The sequence below is a fragment of the Gorilla gorilla genome, chromosome 23 (assembly GCF_029281585.2).
Source record: "Gorilla gorilla gorilla isolate KB3781 chromosome 23, NHGRI_mGorGor1-v2.1_pri, whole genome shotgun sequence".
NCBI classification, from domain to species: domain Eukaryota; kingdom Metazoa; phylum Chordata; class Mammalia; order Primates; family Hominidae; genus Gorilla; species Gorilla gorilla.
Window position 1 is genome coordinate 30,089,741 of NC_086018.1, and position 19,783 is coordinate 30,109,523.

Consider the following 19,783-nt stretch of genomic DNA (forward strand, 5'->3'; position numbering starts at 1 on the left):
TGATGGGTGAGAAGAGAGGAGGGATGGTGTGAGATTCCTGTCCAGAGAGTGAACAACCAGGGACCTGCCACGAAGGCTTGGGGAGAATGTAGGGATCCAGTGGGGTTGTAATTAATGCGAGAGAGGAGAAAGTACAGGGCATTGTAGGTGCAGAGCCCAGATGTGGTCCAGGCCATTGGCAGCTGTGATGTGGAGCGTTGGCTATGGCTACCATCTTTTGGTCACGCATTTTTGGGCTCTGAGACTCAGAACTGATTGTCCTTCCATGAGCTCCTGAATTTTATTGGCTCCCTCGAGCACCTGCCTTATCAAGCTCTGAGAAGCATTCCATTCAGTAAAACTTCCCGGCATGTGCATCTTATGCAAATGTGCACAGTCCCTGGAGATAAAGCCTCAGATTTTATGACTTACATGTGATGACTGAATGTTCATGTCCCCATTTGTGTTTCCTAGGGCTGTTATCACAGATCACAGCTACAATAAATGTTTACAGCAATTCTGCTGTCCATTTTGGATCCTTGGGTGAAAAGAAGAGCTTTTGCTTTTGCTTAAGATTTGAATGCTCATTCCCAGGGCCACTCACTTTCACAAGTGGAAAGAGAAATTTGAGTAATGGGGCTTCACCATCTGAAACCACGAGGCTAGGCAGGATTTATCGAATGCTCAAATACATCTTGGTTACGACCAGAATGGACAGCAAACACACACATATAAAATCACTGGATCTCAAAACATCAGAGCCAAGGCAAAGCAACATGCCCAAGCTCCCAATCAGAGACTCAGTTACTTGCAGATGCTTTCCAACTGGGGTCTGTATTTTTATTCCCCATGAGTTCCATGGACATCGTTCAGCCAAATTTTCAACGTGATGGGAACAACACCCCTGGGCTAAATCCAACACACGATCTATTTTTGTAAGTAAAGTTTTACTGGAGCCCAGCCAAGCCCATTGTTTGTGTTGTCTGTGGCTGCTTTTATGCTTTAACAACAGAGTGTGACAGAGACAGTAAATGCAAAGCATAAAACATTTACTCCCGGGCCCTTTACAGAAAAAGTTTGCCAATTCTTGATCTAGAGGACCATAATTTTTTATTTCACTTCAAGTTGGTTTTGCTTAGCAGCATTGGAGACATTTTCTTCTTTCCCTTCCGCCTCCCCTTTCCCTCTTTCCTTCCTTCTTTCCTTCCTTCTTTCCTTCCTTCCTTCCCTCCCTCCCTTCCTTCCCTCCCTCCTTCTCTCCTTTCTTTCTCTCTCTCCCTCTGTTACCTTCCCTTTCTTTCCTTCCTTGCCTCCCCCTTCCTCTCTCCCCCTTTTTTCACTTTCTTCCTTTCCCCTTCTTCCTTCCTTTCGTTCTCTCTTTCCTTCTCTCCCTTCCCTTTCCTTTCCCTCCCTCCATCCTTCCCCCTACTCTCTTTTAAGGGCTAACATTAATTTAGGGAAAGAGCAATCTGGGATAAGCTGTGAAACAAATGGTCTCATAGGATGACAGGACAGTTCTTTTATATCAAAGCTGGTGCTGTATTCCCTATACAGTCCCCTATTTTTATGATAAAAAATTTAATGAAATACTTCAAATATACAGGAATGCAGAAAGAATATAGCAAGCACCCTTATATTCACCACTCAGATTTTATAGATCTTAACAATGTATTATTTGTAGAAAAGAAATAAAACATTACAGATATAGCCGAAAACCTATTTATACCCTTTTCTTGGTCTCATTTTCCTCTTTCCTAAAAGGTGAATGCTGTCTTGAACTTGGTGTGGATTCTTCTAGACTATGTTTTTATATTTTTACTACATATATATGGGTACCCGTACAGCCATAAAGAATATATTCTGTTTTAAAATTTCTGCTTCCTGCACTTTTGAAACTGTAGGAAAAATGTAACATTGGCATTTAAAAATCTTGGGGTGGGAGATGCACACTTTAACTCCAATACCAATATTTTCATATTTTGGCCTTGCTCAAATTGTGTGTATTCTTTCACAAAGTTGCAATTAGAATATGGGCATCATTTTGTTGTCTTCTCCCCACCCCTACCATCAAATTGTAAATGTTCCAGTTTCAGTTTTCATAATTATTATTTTTAGGGGCTGCAGAACATAACTGTTGACATATAATTTTTAGAAAGCCATTTAAAAATCCTCTGGTGGACAAAAATCTCTTGACAGTGGTCACTTTTGGGCTACTTTTACTTTTCAGTGTGTAACTTCTGCGGTTTTTTATTTATTTATTCAATTTTTGTTTTTTTTTTTTGAGCAAAACTCTATCACCCAGGCTGGAGTGCAGTGGCACAATCTCGGCTCACTGCAACCTCTGCCTCCCAGGTTCAAGCAATTCTCCTGCCTCGGCCTCCCAATTAGCTGAGATTACAGGCATGCGCCATCACACCTGGCTAATTTTTGTATTTTTAGTAGAGACGGGGTTTTACCATGTTGGCCAGGCTGGTGTCTCAAACTACTGACCTCAAGTGATCTGCTTGCCTCAGCCTCCCAAAGTGCTGGGATTACAGGCATAAGCCACTGTGCCTAGCCTGTGGTGTTTATTTTAACCCCCTACACATACATTATTTTATTTGAGATTTTATTTTAAAAGTCAATTAAAAACTTTTTCTTTGTTGTTAAAAAAGACCTTGCTGGCTGAGCATGGTGGCTCAGGCCTGTAATCCCAGCAGTTTGGGAGGCTGAGTTGGGTGGATCACAAGATCAGGAGATTGAGACCATTCTGGCCAACAGGGTGAAACCCTGTCTCTACTAAAATACAAAAAAAATTAGCCAGGCATGGTGGCACGCAACTGTAGTCCCAGCTACTCAGGAGGCTGAGGCAGGGGAATCACTTGAACCTGGGAGATGGAGGTTGCAGTGAGCCGAGATTGTGCCACTGCACTCCAGCCTGGCGAAAGAGCAAGATTCTGTCTCCAAAAAAAAAAAAAAAAAAAAAAAAAGACCTTGCTCTCTGTAGAAAATATTCCAGAAAGCAGAAAGGAGGTCCCTTACTTTTCAATGTTGTTTTGAGGATCAAAATAACGCATGTGCCTAAATGTCCTTGGTAAACTGTAAAACTCTCTGAACATGAAGAAAAGAAAACAAACAAAAAAAACAACCCTAGTAGGTTTGTTTGGCAGCTAGGAAGGACCAAAGACTAATGTCAGAGCACCCAGACTAGAGTGGCCTTGCTCAGCTGGAGTCACCTACATAAGCTTAGCTAAGGTATTCCCAGCCTGGCCTTTGGCATGCCAAGGGCAGAATTCATCTCTGAAGTTAGAATGACTCATGTGAGGAAGAATTTGTCCTAGGTTTCTTCAATTCACCAGAGAGGTTTCCTTAGAATCCTTTATCTGTACTGTTAGAAGGAAATACAATATCATAAAAACAAGACTTTTATTAGCCCAACACTTTTCAGAAGTCTTTATGGAGGTCATTTATAGCATTATCTTATAACTTATGTGTTGCTTCTTTGTGACTAATGACAGCAAGGCATATATTAATGAGGGTATCACAGTCTACGATGGCATGTTGTCATAAAGCATTAAAAATTAACTACTCTGGAAAATCAACCAAGGGCAGTTTAAAGGCAGTGTCAGCTTTGTAATCTTTTCCTAGCTTATTTACACTTATTAGCTAATCCACCAAATCAAACGTGTGTGCATTTAACAGAATTTCACTGCAATCAGTGAATGGGGCCCCTTGAATTTAAGTAACTTTATGTGACTGTGTAGAGGCATGAGAGGAGAGGGACCAGCGTTATAAATATTCATTACAATTTCAAATGGCCCAGTGTGCAGAGTCAGGAAGAAGTGGCCATTTCACTTTTGGCAAGACTTATGCACAGCAGGGGCCCCTTCCTCCTCTTGGGCTACTGCAGAGGGCAAGGCAGAATGGAAGCGGTCCAGAACCCGGGAGAAGAATGCTTTCCTCACTGCAGACCTTTCCCACTTCCAACCACTGAGAATCACAAGTCCCTGGAGCCAGGACTTCCTGCATAAACACGAGGACACTGAGAATTAGAGAGGGGAAATGTTTTGCCCAAAGGTTTGCAAGCCTAGAGTGGCGGCACTGGGGCTAAAATGCTGGTTCTTCTGACTGCTAACTCCAGGGAGAGAGGAGTTTCTTTCTAACTCACCATCTCTCCTCCCACCTCCTGGCTCTGCCTCCTCTCCTTCACCAGGGAAGATGGTGACATTGGGTCCCCTGGGTGAGAGAATCTTCAGGGGAGATCTGGGCAGAGGGGAACTATGGCATCAGGTCCTCAAAAGGCCCACCTTCGGGAAGGAGGTCGAATCACCCTCCAGGGCTCATGTGTTAGCTCAGAAGCATGGAGGTGGTATTAGATGTGCTCTTTGCTAACTGATGGAGGGAGGGAATAGGAGATTCTCATAGGAGGGACAGGCAGGTATGGTGGGAAACTTAAACACTGGAGGGCCCTCAGGAGCAGCAATGGGATGGGGACTGGGAAACGGGACTAGAGAGGAGATGCAAGATATAAGAGGAGATGTGAGAAGTAAGAGTCCAACCCTGCTGGCCCATCCCCAAGGCTCCGTCTGGGCGCTGTTTGCCTGCCGTGAAATGTTAGGGTTTCTGCAGTGAAACAGTTCGTGCATTCATTCCATCTAGGGAAGTCCAGTTTCGTCCACACCTGGAGATCTGAAAACAAAAGACTCAGCTGGGCGCAGTGGCTCACGCCTGTAATCCCAGCACTTTGGGAGTCCAAGGCAGGCAGATCACGAGGTCAGGAGTTCGAGACCAGCCTGACCAACATGGTGAAATCCTGTCTCTACTAAAAATACAAAAATTAGCTGGGTGTGGTGGCACACACCTGTGATCCCAGCTACTCAGGAGGCTGAGGCAGGAGAATCGCTTGAACCCAGGAGGCAGAGGTTGCAGTGAGTTGAGATCACGCCACTGCACTCTAGCCCGGGCGACAGAGTGAGCCTCTGTCAAAAAATAAATAAATAAATAAAAAAGACTCACCATGATCATCCCTTAATACTACCCTCCCTGGTATTGTTTTGGAGATGACATGAACGTGTATTTGGGGTGACCCTGGTGCTCTCTGCTGGTTTATATGAGCAACTGCACCATCCAGCCAGGTAGAAGGTTCATTAGGAGAAGGCTGAAAGAGACAGGAAGGAGGAGAAAGGGTGAAGATGGAAGAACTGCATCAAGAATTCAGGAGTGAGGAGGGAGCAATTCTCCCAGAAATTACATGAAATAATCTAAATAAAACCAGCAAGTACCAAGCCTGCTATGTAAGAGGTGCTTGGTGACGTTCCAGTTGTGTCTGAGTCAAGATGGACTGCATCCGGGTTGGGGAGTTAAAATTACAAACTTGCTAAGTTTCTCCCCGCTCCTGGGTGGGGGTGGGGTTTCTCACTTATGGACTCTCCAGCGCTCAGACTTGCTTTTGGGAACGAGCTCTGATAAACCTGTGTACACTGAGGTGCAAAAGATGGACAATAGCTCAGAGCAACAGTCTACAGGTGACTTGCAAGGAACCTCTAAGTGTTAATAGCTGTTCCTTGGCAAAAAGAGTTCAATAGTTCAGTGAGTTTGTGAGATGTCATGTACCGTGTTCCCTCCCTGGGGATGACTGTACATGGCATATATTAAAGGCTCAGAAAAGTTGTGTGGCAAAGAAACTGCCTTAACTCTGTTTAGCATTTTATAGACCTTTTTGACCATGGAATTCTTTTTCTCATGGAATACGTATTATCATCTTGAATAAAGCTTGCTTGGAAAATCAGGAGTAGAGAGACTATAGGCCCTGTAGGCAGCTGACCACTCTCCCTCCTAACTCCGCCTCTCCTCTCCTTCCAGGCAGACATCTTCTCGGGGGCCATATTCATCAATCTGGCCTTAGGCCTGAATCTGTATTTAGCCATCTTTCTCTTATTGGCAATCACTGCCCTTTACACAATTACAGGTGAGTCCATTCAAATAAACCAGCACCTCAAACCCAGCTCGGGATCAGGCACTAGTGAAGGATAAAGGGAAGTAGGAGAGGTGGTTTCTCTTCTTGAGGAGAGATACACTCAGGTAAGAGTTTGGGAGTGAGGTATTTGCTTAGTCCCAACTCATAGACCCTCCAAGTTATACAAGTGGTTTCAGAAAGCTGTGGTGTTGGCTGGGATAGTCAGGGCAGCTTCTCACAGGAGTGCATGCAGAGCTGGGCCCTGTGGGTTGTGGAGATGACTTAGCTAAGGTGGGAGAATCAGAGCAGTGGCAGGTGGAGAAATAAGTGAGCACAGGGGAGTGGAGGCAGGGTGGGCACGCAGATGCTCTTGGCTGGAGGAGGGTGGCCACTGAAGGATTGTGGGGGTTTGTGGGGACCATATAGCTTGATAGTTCAGATGAGGTCACAGTATACTGTGTGTTTTGAACACAGTATACTGGGGTTTGGAAAGCCAGGCAGAGGCCTTGGATTTGATGTGTCAGGGACTGGGAGCCCCTGTAAGGAGGGAGAAACGAAGTGACTCACACACAGAGGTTTCAGAAGAAGACTCAAGTGGCCACCCAAGAATCTGGTGCATAAATAGCAATTGGGGCTCCTTTGCAGAGGGGTCACTCTGCCTCCTTGGTGGGGGTGGGAGGGATCAGCTTTAGAACTTGCTGCTTGACTGCAGCCCCACAGCTTTGGGGACTAAGAAAAAGGTAGACATATGTCCCACCATCTCCACAGCCAGCTCTTTGCTCCTCCCTGCCTTGTGTGTGGAAGACGCTTCTTCTTACCACAGAGGAGTCATCTCCTTTGAGCCATCTTCTGGCTCAAAAGGGTCACACCAGACTCTTTCCCCTCAAGTAGGGAGAAACATTCGCCACTTCTGTGACAGGTGGAGCTGTGGGAACACGCTGAATAGCAAAATACTGTAACAGGACAAGGGAGGGAAGGAAGGAGAGGCAGGCAAACCACTGTGGAGATGTTCTCAGAAGGCCAGCAGGAAGTAGAGGGTGGAGAGTGGGGAAGGAAGCAAGTAGACAGGTCACCCTCCACACGAGGTCAGATGTGTTGTCTTCTTGCCTGCTTAGGGGGCCTGGCGGCAGTGATTTACACGGACACCTTGCAGACGATGATCATGCTGGTGGGGTCTTTAGTCCTGACTGGGTTTGGTAAGTGGGGCCAGGGCAGGCTGAGGAGGTGGGAGCAGAGGTAGAGGGCCTCAGGAAGAGGAAGGCAAGTCCAGCCTCTCTACCTGTTGCCAGACTAGGCAGTGAGCTGAGGCATGCTCTGCCCTTCCAAACGGAGGGTCCAGCCCAGATGGGCTGTCATTGTGGGTATGCAGGGTCAGCTTCCTTATCCCTGGAAGACTGAAGCTGGGGCTGGTCCTGGATTTTCTGCTGCCCTCTCTCACCAGTCTGGGCTAGTGGTTGTGCTGTGAGCCTGTGATAACATGGTGTTCTGTTTGCAGAGAAACTGGACAAAAAAGGATAAGGCTAAATATCCATCAAGCTAAATCTAGTCAAATGTTGCGTCTTCCATCTTAGGCTATATCTTATCTACATTTTGATGTCAAATGTCCTTTCTTTTATGAATTGTTGATAGTGGGTGATAATGTTCCTTTTAATGCCCCTATTTGGCAAAATTAAAAACTTGGCTCCTCAGGGTTGGCCCTCCGATTAATTTTTTTTTTTTTTTTTGCAATTTTACTTGTCTATGAAATCTTAAAGACGAGACTGGAGAACCTAGGTAAGGGTACTTATTATGGGAGGATAGAAAGTACATTTTATTTCTAGGTGCTCAAGGCCCACTGTGTATCCTGCAAAAACTTGTATTTGCTCTCCACTCTTCTGCTTTCTAAGGACTTTCATTTGGTTCTCCCCAGCAGGCCTTGGGTGTTAGCCAGGCAGGCAGTGGAATGACTTATTCAAAGACACACAATTGAGAGGTGGCAGGTTCCGGATTCCTCACCCATTCCCTGTCCATCCCACCACACTGCTGGGTCCAGGAGTGGTAGGTGTGGGTCCGAGGTCCCAAAGGCCACTGTGTGTGTCTAGGTCTGTGTGTCTCTAGGCCTTGAGTCCAAGGCTCCAAAGGCCATGGCTGACAGCAGAGGGTGAGGGAAAAAACAGAGTCTTTGTATGTGGTCCCAAACCAAGGTCTTTCTTTGATTAATAAAAGTCCCTTCCCTTTTACAAAGAGGTTTACAGTTGGAGTACTTTTACAAGTGATTGCTTTGGTCCCCATAATAGCCCCCAAGGGGGCTGGGCAGGGCTACTAATCTCATTCTATGGATGACAAAGCTGAGGCCCAGAATGGGAAGGTGATTTGCCCAAGGCCACTCAGTGAGGGCTCTGTCTGTGGGTTGGGTCCTCGCAGTTTCTCAGGCATCTATGGAAAGAAGCTGCTATGAAGAGTTGAAGGTTTCAGAATGTTCATTTCTGTACCGATGTTTTCCAGCTTTTCACGAAGTGGGAGGCTATGACGCCTTCATGGAAAAGTACATGAAAGCCATTCCAACCATAGTGTCTGACGGCAACACCACCTTTCAGGAAAAATGCTACACTCCAAGGGCCGACTCCTTCCACATCTTCCGAGATCCCATCACGGGAGACCTCCCATGGCCTGGGTTCATCTTTGGGATGTCCATCCTTACCTTGTGGTACTGGTGCACAGATCAGGTACCCAAGCTGGATGTGCGGGATGGACAGAGTCTTCCCCAGGGCCCTACAGGAACTCCTGTCTGTCTGTGGTTTGCAGGGTTGGGACAGGGAGGGGAGAGCTCAGGTGGTTTGTAAGTTGCCACGCCCCAGTGATACAGCAGTGCCAGGCCAATGACCCAAGATGGCGAAGCTAGGAAGTACAAAGGTGTCACAGGGTCTCTGGTCTGCACACCTCCCTTACTGGGTTTTTTCTGGCAGGTCATTGTGCAGCGCTGCCTCTCAGCCAAGAATATGTCTCACGTGAAGGCTGGCTGCATCATGTGTGGGTATCTAAAGCTGATGCCCATGTTCATCATGGTGATGCCAGGAATGATCAGCCGCATTCTGTACACAGGTAATAACTTCTGCTGGACCCACAAACCACTCTCCCTTTTTCTGTCTCCAAGTCACTTCTAAAGCTCTATAGCTTCCCGCTTCCTCCTCTTTTTTTTTGAGACCAGGTCTCACTCTGTCACCCAGGCTGGAGTGCAGTGGTGTGATCATTGCTCACTGCAGTCTCCAAGTGTAACTCCTGGGCCCTAGTGACCTTCCTGCTTCAGCCTCCTGAGCAGCTGGGACTACAGGTATGTACCACCATGCCTGCCTAATTTTTAATTTTTTTTTTTTGTAGCGATGGGATTTTGCTATGTTGCTCAGGCTGGTCTCGAACTCCTGGCCTCAAGTGATCCTCTTGCCTTGGCCTTCCAAAGTGCTGGGATTATAGGCATAAGCCACCACGCCTGGCCCTCTTCTTTATTTGTTATGGTCATATCCAAGCATTATTGTTCCTGTGCTAGACAGTGAGCAACTTGAGGGAACTTTTGGAGTTGTCTTCCCTGGTCTCTTATGTTGACAATTGTTTCCTCCTTTTTTTTTTTTTTTTTCGAATCTTCTAAAGTTATGACATGCCTCCAGGTCACTTCTCCCTAATAATATTTGCTCAATTGTTGCGCAATCTCTTGCTGTCTCCCTTCCACCCTGAATGTTTCTTTGATTCCTTTCCTCCTTTGCCTAGAAATTGTCTTTCTTCCTTAGTCAGAGCTCATCAATGTGTCAGGGCCAGCAGGGCGGGGCAGGCACCAAAGGGTTCTGTGGAGAGCTGCACTCTTGAGGAACCATTTCAGGGCCTTGGAAAGGAATATCCTGTTTGAAACCTTGTTTTAAGAAGGTGAATTTTGGCCGGGCACGGTGGCTCACGCCTGTAATCCCAGCACTTTGGGAGGCTGAGGCGGGTGGATCATGAGGTCAGGAGATCAAGACCATCCTGGCTAACACAGTGAAACTCGATCTCTACTAAAAATACAAAAAATTAGCCAGGCGTGGTGGCGGGCGCCTGTAGTCCCAGCTACTCGGGAGGCTGAGGCAGGAGAATGGCTTGAACCCGGGAGGCAGAGCTTGCAGTGAGCTGAGATCGCACCACTGCACTCCAGCCTGGGCGACAGAGTGAGACTCCGTCTCAAAAAAAAAAGAAAAAAAAAAAGAAGGTGAATTTTGGAAATATTTCCCCAATGTCTGCTTGCTGACATGGCTCTCCATCTCTTCCCAGACAAAATTGCCTGTGTCGTGCCTTCAGAATGTGAGAAATATTGCGGTACCAAGGTTGGCTGTACCAACATCGCCTATCCAACCTTAGTGGTGGAGCTCATGCCCAATGGTGAGAGTCTTTCTTGGGAGGTTGGTAGGGTCTTTCTTGGGAGGCTGATTGGGTTTAGGCACCACCTAGATTCCTGTGAACCTTCTGGGCAAAGACATTTCTTAGCCGGGGGGTTAGAAGGGAAAGCATCATTGTGGGTGTCCTCAGTTTTTGGACATGTCCTCTCTCAGTGGGAAGGAGACATATGACTTGGTTGGGTTCTGTGAGTTCTGGGACTTGCCCATCAGTCAGGCTTGGAAAAGAGATGATCTGAAAACTTGTTAGAGAAAAACATGACTTTCCATACTCATACAGAAGGTCTTTCAAAGCTCTCCAACAGTGGATGTAAATTAGCACACCCATTATGGAAAACTGGATGGTGGTCCCTCAAAAAATTAAAAATAGAACTACCATATGATCTAGTAATCCCATGACTGGGCGTATAGCCAAAGGAAATGAAATCAGTGTTTTGAAGAGATATCTGCTCTCCCATGTTCACTGTAGCATTGTTCACAGTAGTCAAGATGTGGAATCAATATAAATGCCTATCAATGAATGAATGGATGAATGGATAAAGAAAATGTAATATACAGTATATACACAATGGGATACTATTCAGCCTCAAAAAGAAGGAAATTATGTCATTTATGACAACATAAATGAACCTGGAGAACATTATGTTTAGTGAAATACTTTAGACTCAAACAAATACCACATATTCTCACTTATATGTAGAGCCTTAAAAAGTCAAATTTGTAGAAGCAGAGAGTAGAATGGTGGTTACTAGGGGTTGGGGTGGGGATCTGGGAAGATGTTGGTCAATGGATACAAAATTTCAGTTAAGAGGAACAAGTTCAAGAGATCTATTGTACAATATAGTGACTATAGTTAATAGCAACGTATTGTATACTTGAAAATTGCCAAGAGTAGATTTTAACTGTTCTCACCACAAAAAATGTTAAGTATTTAAGGTAATGCATATATTTGCTAATTAGCTCAATTGAGCTAATGTATAGATATTTCAAGACATCATATTATATACCCTCAATATACACAACTTTTACTTGCCAATTAAAAAATATTTTTAAAAAGCTCTCCAACAGATGTTAAAATGAAGGCTTGAACTAGGTCCAAGGGGTTTTACCTGGAGAATGAATTGACTTTTATGCTCTTCCAAGGAAACACATGGGGAAAGAGGCAAGATTTCAGCTCTAGAATGAGAGAGTCTGAGGCAGGAGATGGATGGCATTCAAGGCGGCTTGTCACCATAAATAATCTGTTTTCCTAGGAGATTGAGTACTTAGCTGTGACTCCTGAATAGCGAGAGTTTTGTAGTTGACCTGTGGGATTACAGTCATGTTTCAGAAAAATCTCCTAATTCTGGCTCAAGGGATACAAATCTGGCCAGGGGGTTAGGTTAGGGGGTTTCAGGAGAACAAAACTTCAAAGTTATTACCTAGAAAAATTTAGAATAAACCTATAAAATTGTATTACTGAAAAGAAACTTAGAGACTAGTCAAATTATTTCATTTTACAGTTGGGGAAATGGAAGCCAATAGAGGGGAGGTGAGTTTTCCAGGGCCAGGCAGGAACGTGGTGTCTGGCATTTGGCCTGCTTAACGCTGCTCAAGGCTGGAATTGAGGAATTCGGGAGAGTCTTTTAAAAAATTAAAAAACTACAAACTTCATGCATGACTTTGGGCAAACCATTTGCATTCAAATTATATAAAAATGGGAATAATACTTAACTAGCCTACTGAGCTGGGCTGCTTATTCATAAGGTTACAATTAGCAAGAGTCACAGTGACTCTTCTAGAAAAGTTCTGGCATGGATTGCACTGGCCTCTGTGGAGTGTTTATGTTATTCCTTTAGGTGGGCAGACCCTCCTAGTGAGGACTAAACATTACGCGGGAGTGGACTGTGCGCAACAGAAAGATGTGTGGCATGCAGAACAAAATGCCGTGCTTCCCTGTGCCATTGCTAGTCCCTACTCTTGGCTGTAATCTGGCTTCAGTAAATACTGCATTCCTATTTTTTTTTTTTTTTTTTGAAATGGAGTCTTGCTCTTATCACCCATGCTGGAGTGCAATGGTGTGATCTCAGCTCACTGCAACCTCCACCTCCCCAGTTCAAGCAATTCTCCTGCCTTAGCCTCTGGAGTAGCTGGGATTACAGGCACCTGCCACCACGCCCAGCTAATTTTTTTGTATTTTTAGTACAGACGGGGTTTCACCACATTGGCCACGCTGGTCTCAAACTCCTGACCTCAGGTGATCCACTCGCCTCAGCCTCCCAAAGTGCTGGGATTACAGGTGTGAGTCACCGTGCCCAGCCTACTGTATTCCTTAATGACCTCCCTGTGCTAGACTAAATAGATATTTTCCATTCCTCACCTTACTGGATCCCTCAGTGGCATTCAGCATTATCGATCACTCATCCTTCTTGAGTTGTTCTCTTCTCTTGGATTCCACCATACTGTATTCTCCTGTTTGTCTTTTTAAATTTTCCCCATCCTCTCTGGCTGCTCCTTTTCATTCCATTTGCGGATTCAGCCTCCTCCACTCAGCAAGTAGGTGATCCTCCCACCAATCCACACCAACTTGTGTCTATTTTGTCTCCTAATGTACATCTCTCTATTTTTACTTTTGTTACCCTAGTCTGATAGACGATTATTTTTTGCCTAGACCACTGTAAAATTATGCACTGTAAAATTGTGTTCAGCAAATATTTGTTGAGTAATTAAATGAATGGGGTCTGATAAGAGTGTCATACAGTGGGGAAAGTTCTATCCCAGCTTACCAATTTCAAGGCAAAGTAATCCTGAACAAATGGCAGAGCTAGGGCTGAAAGCCCTTCCTACTAACTCCTTGAAATGGACCTTTATCAACTGAAAAATGAGATAATTGGACTTGATGATCTTTATAACTTCTATATCTCTGATAGTTTGTGATCTATACCACACAAACTCAGAAAGAGCCATTAAAAAAACCTCCCAACAAATGACAAAATAATTAGAATAGGCAGCCTTTAGAATTCATCTTGCAAGGCTGTAGGTGAGACCGTAAATTATTTAAAGATATAAAACCTGGAGGAATGACAGAATTGTGTTCCAAAAAGATCTCAAGAGGCATGAATGCTGACTCAGATCTAACCAGCTGAAGTTTAATAGAGGTATAAGTGAAGTTCTAAACATTTGGGTCTCCTAAATGCAGTTAGATAGGAATATAGAGAAGAGAGAGTTCAAGGGAACATGAGTTGTCTTTGAATATATGAAAGATGGCAAAATGGATAAGGAGTAAGACCTGTTCTGTTGGGTACCATGAGGACTACATTTGATGCTATAGAGAGGTAGATTTCAGCCTACTCAGAACTGTCTGACGGCAGGTTCCCTGTAGGGTAGGAGATTTCCTGTTGCTATAGAGATGGGCAGAGGAATGTTGTGGAAGGGATTCATGTATCAGATGGATGATAGGTCTAGGTGATCTTAAGGTTACTTTTACTCCTGAGACTGTAAAACTCTTGTTAGTGGGTCCTCAGCTTGGCCTGGCCTTCTAGCCTCAGCCGGTGTCCCCCTGTACACTCCTTGGTATGGGAAGAATAGTAGAGATTATAGCCAACCAGGCTTGCCATAATTGAGAAAACTTTAATAACAAGAGTTCCGTATTCCTATTTGGGAAGGTGTAGTATTCCGTATACTGATTTGGGAAGGTATCCCTGTTTAACACATCAAGAAATGAGGCCTAGAGCTTGACGTAACTTGCTTAGGATCAGAGTTAGAAATACAGCCTTGTCTTTCAAAAAAAAAAAAAAACTTAATTGAGCTTGAATTCACCTATCCTACAATTCCCTCATTTAAAATGTACAATTCAGTGGTTTTTTAAGTATATTCACAGAGTTGTGCAAGCATCGCTGAAATAAATTTTAGAAAATTTGTGTCATGCCATAAAGAAATCCTATACCTGCTAATGAAATGAGCAGTCTCTCCCTATTTCACCCCAACCTCCCAGTCCCTGGCAACCACTAACATACTTTCTGTATTCCTAGATTTGCCTATTCTGGATATTTCATATAAATAGAATCATATAATACGTGTTTTTTTGTGACTTGCTTCTTTTACTTAACATAATGTTTGCAAGGTTCATCTGTGTCCTAGCATGTATTTGTATGTCATTCCTTTTTATTGATGAATAATATTCCATCACATGTTTACCCATTTGTCAATTGCTTATGCATTTTGTTTATCCACTTATCATTTGGTGGACATTTGTATTGCTCCTCCTTTTCGGGTATTACAAGTAATAATATTACAAACATTAATGTATGAGTTTTTGAGTGGACATATGTTTTCATTTCTCTTGGGTAGAGAGAAATGAAATTCCACCTAGGAATGGAATTTCATTTCTCTTGGGTAGAGAGAAATGAAATTCCACCTAGGAATGGAATTGATGGGTAATATGGTAGCTGAATGTTTAACCATCTGAAAAACTGACTGACCCACACTATTTTCTGCAGTGGCTGTACCATTTTACATTCCTGCCAGCAATCTATGAAGGTCCCCATTTCTCCATATCTCCACTCACACTTGTTATTTCTGTTTTTTAAAAATTTATTATCATAGCTATCCTAGTGGGTACAAAGTTATTATCCCACTATGGCTTTGATTTGAATTCCCCTGATGTCAAGCATCTTTTCATGTCATTATTGGCTATTTGTATAGCTTTGGAGAAGTGTCTATTCAGATCCTTTGGCATTTTAAATTGGGTTGTCATTTTATTATTGAATTTTAGGAGTTCTTTATATGTTCTGTATATTAGACCCTTATCAGATACACGATTTGCACGTATTTTCTCCCAATCTGTGGATGGCTTACTTTCTTGAGAGCCCCATCTTTTGAATAATAGTTTAAATCTCTTTCTGTTATATCATAAATATTTCAGGTGAGAGACCTTATAAAAATCCCCTCAGATGGAAACACACATACACACACACACACACACCCCACCACCTTCGTCATCGTCCAGTTGCAAAGTATTCACCTCAAGTGTGTTGAGTCTCCGGCTCTTTGTGGCTGCTGTGGGCTTATAATGGGCTAATAAATTTAAAGCCATAGGACTACTTCTTAAAGCGTCTAGTCTTTTTGGAGAGAGAAATTGGATAACATGGCATGGTTTCAGAAGGCAAACAAATCTTGAATCCTCATATATTTTTCAAGTACAAAAGAGCTGAAGGTGCTGTTATGTGCCACTGAAAAATCCTTCTCTTCCAGGACTGCGAGGCCTGATGCTATCAGTCATGCTGGCCTCCCTCATGAGCTCCCTGACCTCCATCTTCAACAGCGCCAGCACCCTCTTCACCATGGACATCTACACCAAGGTCCGCAAGAGAGCATCTGAGAAAGAGCTCATGATTGCCGGAAGGTAAATGCAGCTTCCCCCAAGCCACAAAAGCTTGAATGATCAGAGAAGTTCCATCTGTGTTACCCCTCAAGCTAGGGAAGGTTGGCAGATGCCTGGGTAGAATGGGAATAATTTCTGTGGCTGGTTATATTTGCCTTTTGGTGGCATTTAACTTTATTTACTTATTATTTTCTTTTATTATTTTTAAATTTTTTATTTCCATTCATGTTTGGGAAACAGGTCGTATTTGGTTACATGAGTAAGCTCTTTAGTGGTGATTTGTGAGATTTTGGTACACCCATCACTCGAACATTATACACTGAACCCAATTTGTAATCTTTTATCCCTCGCCCCCCTCCCACCCATTTCCCGTGAGTCCCCAAAGTCCACTGTATCATTCTTATGCCTTTGCAACCTCATAGCTTAGCTCCCACTTATAAGTGAGAACGTATGATGTTTGGTTTTCCATTCCTGAATTGCTTCACTTAGAATAATAGTCTCCAGTTTCATCCGGTTGCTGCGAATGCCATTAATTTGTTCCTTTTTATGGCTGAGTAGTATTCCAACATATGTATATATACACCATAATTTCTTTATCCACTTCTTGATTGATGGGCATTTGGTCTGGTTCCATATTTTTGCAATTATGAATTGTGCTGCTATAAACCTGCGTGTGCAAACATCTTTTTTGTATAACGACTTCTTTTCCTCTGGGTAGATACCCAGTAGTGGGATTGCTGGATCAAATGGTAGTTCTACTTTTAGTTCTTTAAGGAATGTCCATACTGTTTTCCATAGTGGTTGTATTAGTTTACATTCCCACCAACAGTGTAAAAGTGTTCTTTTCACCACATCCACACCAATATCTATTTTTTTATTTTTAAATTACAGTCATTCTTGGAGTAAGGTGATTATTTTTTCCTTGTTAATTTGTTTGAAATTTTTTGTAGATTCTGGATATTAGTCTTTTGTTGGAAGTATAGATTGTGAAGATTTTCTCCCACTGTGTGGGTTGCCTGTTTACTCTGCTAACTGTTCCTTTTGCTGTGCAGAAGGTCTTTAGTTAAGTCCCACCTATTTATCTTTGTTTTTGTTGCATTTGCCTTTGGGTTCTTGGTTGTGAACTCTTTGCCTAAGCCAATGCCTAGGAGGGTTTTTCTGATGCTATCTTCTAGAATTTTTATAGTTTCAGGTCTTAGATTTAAGTCCTTGAATTATCTCAAGTTGATTTTTGTATAAGGTGAGAGATGAGTATCCAGTTTTATTCTCCTGCATGTGGCTTGCCAATTATCCCAGCACTATTTGTTGAATAGGGTGTCCTTTCCCCACTTTATATTTTTGTTTGGTTTGTCAAAGATTAGTTGGCTCTAAGTATTTGGGTTTATTTCTGGGTTCTTTCATTCTGTTTCATTAGTCTCTGTGCCTATTTTTATGTCAGTACCATGCTGTTTTGGTGGCTCTGGCCTTATAGTATAGTTTGAAGTCAGGTAATGTGATGCCTCCAGATTTGTTCTTTTTGCTTAGTCTTGCTTTGGCTATGTGGGCTCTTTTTTTTGGTTCCATATGAATGTGAGTATTGTTTTTCCTAGTTCTGTGAAGAATGATGGTGGTATTTTGATGTGAATTGCATTGAATTTGTAGATTGCTTTTGGCAGTATGGTCATTTTCACAATATTGGTTCTACCCATCCATGAGCATGGGATGTGTTTCCATTTGTTTGTGTCATCTGTGATTTCTTTCAGCAGTGTTTTGTAGTTTTCCTTGTAGAGGTTTTTCACCTCCTTGGTTAGATATATTCCTAAGTCTTTTTTCCTTTCTTTTCTTTTCTCTTCTCTCTCCTTCTTTTTTTTTTGCAGCTATTGTACAAGGAGTTGAGTTCTTGATTTGATTCTCAGCTTGGTCACTGTTGATGTAGCAGAGCTACTGATTTGTGTACATTAATTTTGTGTCCTGAAACTTTGCTGAATTCATTTATCAGTTCTACGAGCATTTTGGAGGAGTCTTTAGGGTTTTCTAAGTATATGATTGTATCATCAGCAAACAGCGACAGTTTGACTTCCCCTTTACTGATTTGGATGCCATTCATTTCTTTCTTTTGTCTGATTGCTCTGGCTAGGACTTCCAGTACTATGTTGAATACAAGTGGGTGAGAGTGGGCATCCTTGCCTTGTTCTCAGAGGGAATGCTTTCAACTTTTCCCCTTTTGGTATTATATTGGCCATGACCCACAGGTCTGTCATAGATGGCTTTTATTACATTGAGGTATGTCCTTTTATGCCAATTTTGCTGAGTATTTTAATCATAAATGGATGCCGGATTTTGTCAAATGCTTTTTCTATGTCTGTTGAGATGATCATGTGATTTTTGTTTTTAATTCTGTTTATGTGATGTGTCACATCACTGGTACGAAACCCACTTGATCATGGTGGATTATCTTTTTGATATGTTGTGAGATTCAGTTAGCTAGTATTTTGTTAAGGATTTTTGCATCTATGTTCATTAGAGATATTGGTCTGTAGTTGTCTTTTTTTGTTATGTCCTTTCCTGGTTTTGATATTAGGGTGATACTGGCTTCATAGAATGATTTAGGGAGGATTCCCTCTTTCTCTATCTTGTGGAATAGTGTCAGTAGGATCGGTACCAATTCTTCTTTGAGTGTCTGGTATAATTCAGCTGTGAATCCGTCTGGTTCTGGACTTTTTTTGGTTGGTAATTTTTAAATTACCATTTCAACTTCACTGCTTGCTAGTGGTCTGTTCAGGGTATCTAATTCTTCCTGATTTAAGCTAGGAGGGTTGTATCTCTCCAGGAATTTATCCATCTCCTCTAGGTTTTCTGGTTTATGCACATAAAGGTGTTCATAGTAGCCTTGAATTATCTTTTGTATTTCTGTGGTGTCAGTTGTAATATCTTCTGTTTCATTTCTAATTGTGCTTATTTGGATTTTCTCTCATCTTTTCTTGGTTAATCTTGCTAATGGTCTATCAATTTTATTTATCTTTTCAAAGAACCAACTTTTTGTTTCATTTATCTTTTGTATTTTTTTTTTTGGTTTCACTTTCTTTTAGTTCTGCCCTGATCTTGGTTATTTCCTTTCTTCTGCTGGGCTTGGGTTTGGTTTGTTCTTGTTCCTCTAGTTCCTTGAGGTGTGACCTTAGATTGTCTATTGTGCCCTTTCAGACTTTTTGATGTAGGCATTTAGGGCTATGAACTTTTCTCTTAACACCACCTTTGCTGTATCCCAGAGGTTTTGATAGGTTGTATCACTATTATCATTCAGTTCCAAAAATTTTAAAATTTCCATCTTGATTTCACTGTTGACCCATTGATCATTCAGGAGCAGGTTATTTAATTTTCATGTATTTGCATGGTTTTGAAGGTTCCCTTTGAAGTTGATTTCCAGTTTTATTCCACTGTGGTCTGAGAGAGTATTTGATATGATTTCAATTTTCTTAAATTTATTTAGACCTGTTTTGTGGCTTATCATATAGTCTACCTTGGAGAATGTTCCATGCACTGATGAATACAATGTATATTCTGTGGTCAATGGGTAGAATGTTCTGTAAATATCTGTTAAGTCCATTTGTTCCAGGGTATAGTTTAAATCCATTGTTCCTTTGTTGACTTTCTGTCTTGATGACCTGTCTAGTGCTGTCAGTGGAGTATTGAAGTCCTCCACTATTATTGTGTTGCTTTCTATCTTATTTCTTAGGCCTAGTAGTAATTGTTTTATACATTTGGGAGGTCCAGTGTTAGGTGGATATATATTTAGGATTGTGACATTTTCCTCTTGGACAAGGCCTTTTATCATTATATAATGTTCCTCTTTGTCTTTTTTAACTGCTGTTGCTTTAAAGTTTCTTTTGAAACTTTAAAGAATATAAGAAGAGCTACTTGTGCTCACTTTTGGTGTCCACTTGCATGGGATGTCTTTTTCCACACCCTTTTACCTTAAGTTTATGTGAGTGCTTATGTGTTAGGTGAGTTTCTTGAAGGCAGCAGATACTTGATTGATAAATTCTTATCCATTTTGCAATTCCGTATCTTTTAAGTGGAGCATTTAGGCCATTTATATTCAACGTTAGTATTGAGATGTGAGGTACTATTCCATTC

General features: G+C 42.4%; 1 protein-coding gene across 3 annotated transcripts in view; it reads left to right on the top strand.

Moving 5' to 3' along the window:
* The window catches only part of SLC5A1 (solute carrier family 5 member 1), a 71,288-nt gene that overhangs the window by 33,126 nt on the left and 18,379 nt on the right, over window positions 1-19,783 (top strand). For all 3 annotated transcript variants that reach the window (XM_019018692.2, XM_019018693.3, XM_055374312.2), the window contains 6 exons: window positions 5,821-5,926; window positions 7,030-7,110; window positions 8,399-8,619; window positions 8,860-8,995; window positions 10,187-10,294; window positions 15,541-15,691. In XM_019018692.2, coding sequence (XP_018874237.1) covers window positions 5,821-5,926; window positions 7,030-7,110; window positions 8,399-8,619; window positions 8,860-8,995; window positions 10,187-10,294; window positions 15,541-15,691 — 803 coding nt within the window. The remainder of the gene's footprint in view (window positions 1-5,820; window positions 5,927-7,029; window positions 7,111-8,398; window positions 8,620-8,859; window positions 8,996-10,186; window positions 10,295-15,540; window positions 15,692-19,783) is intronic.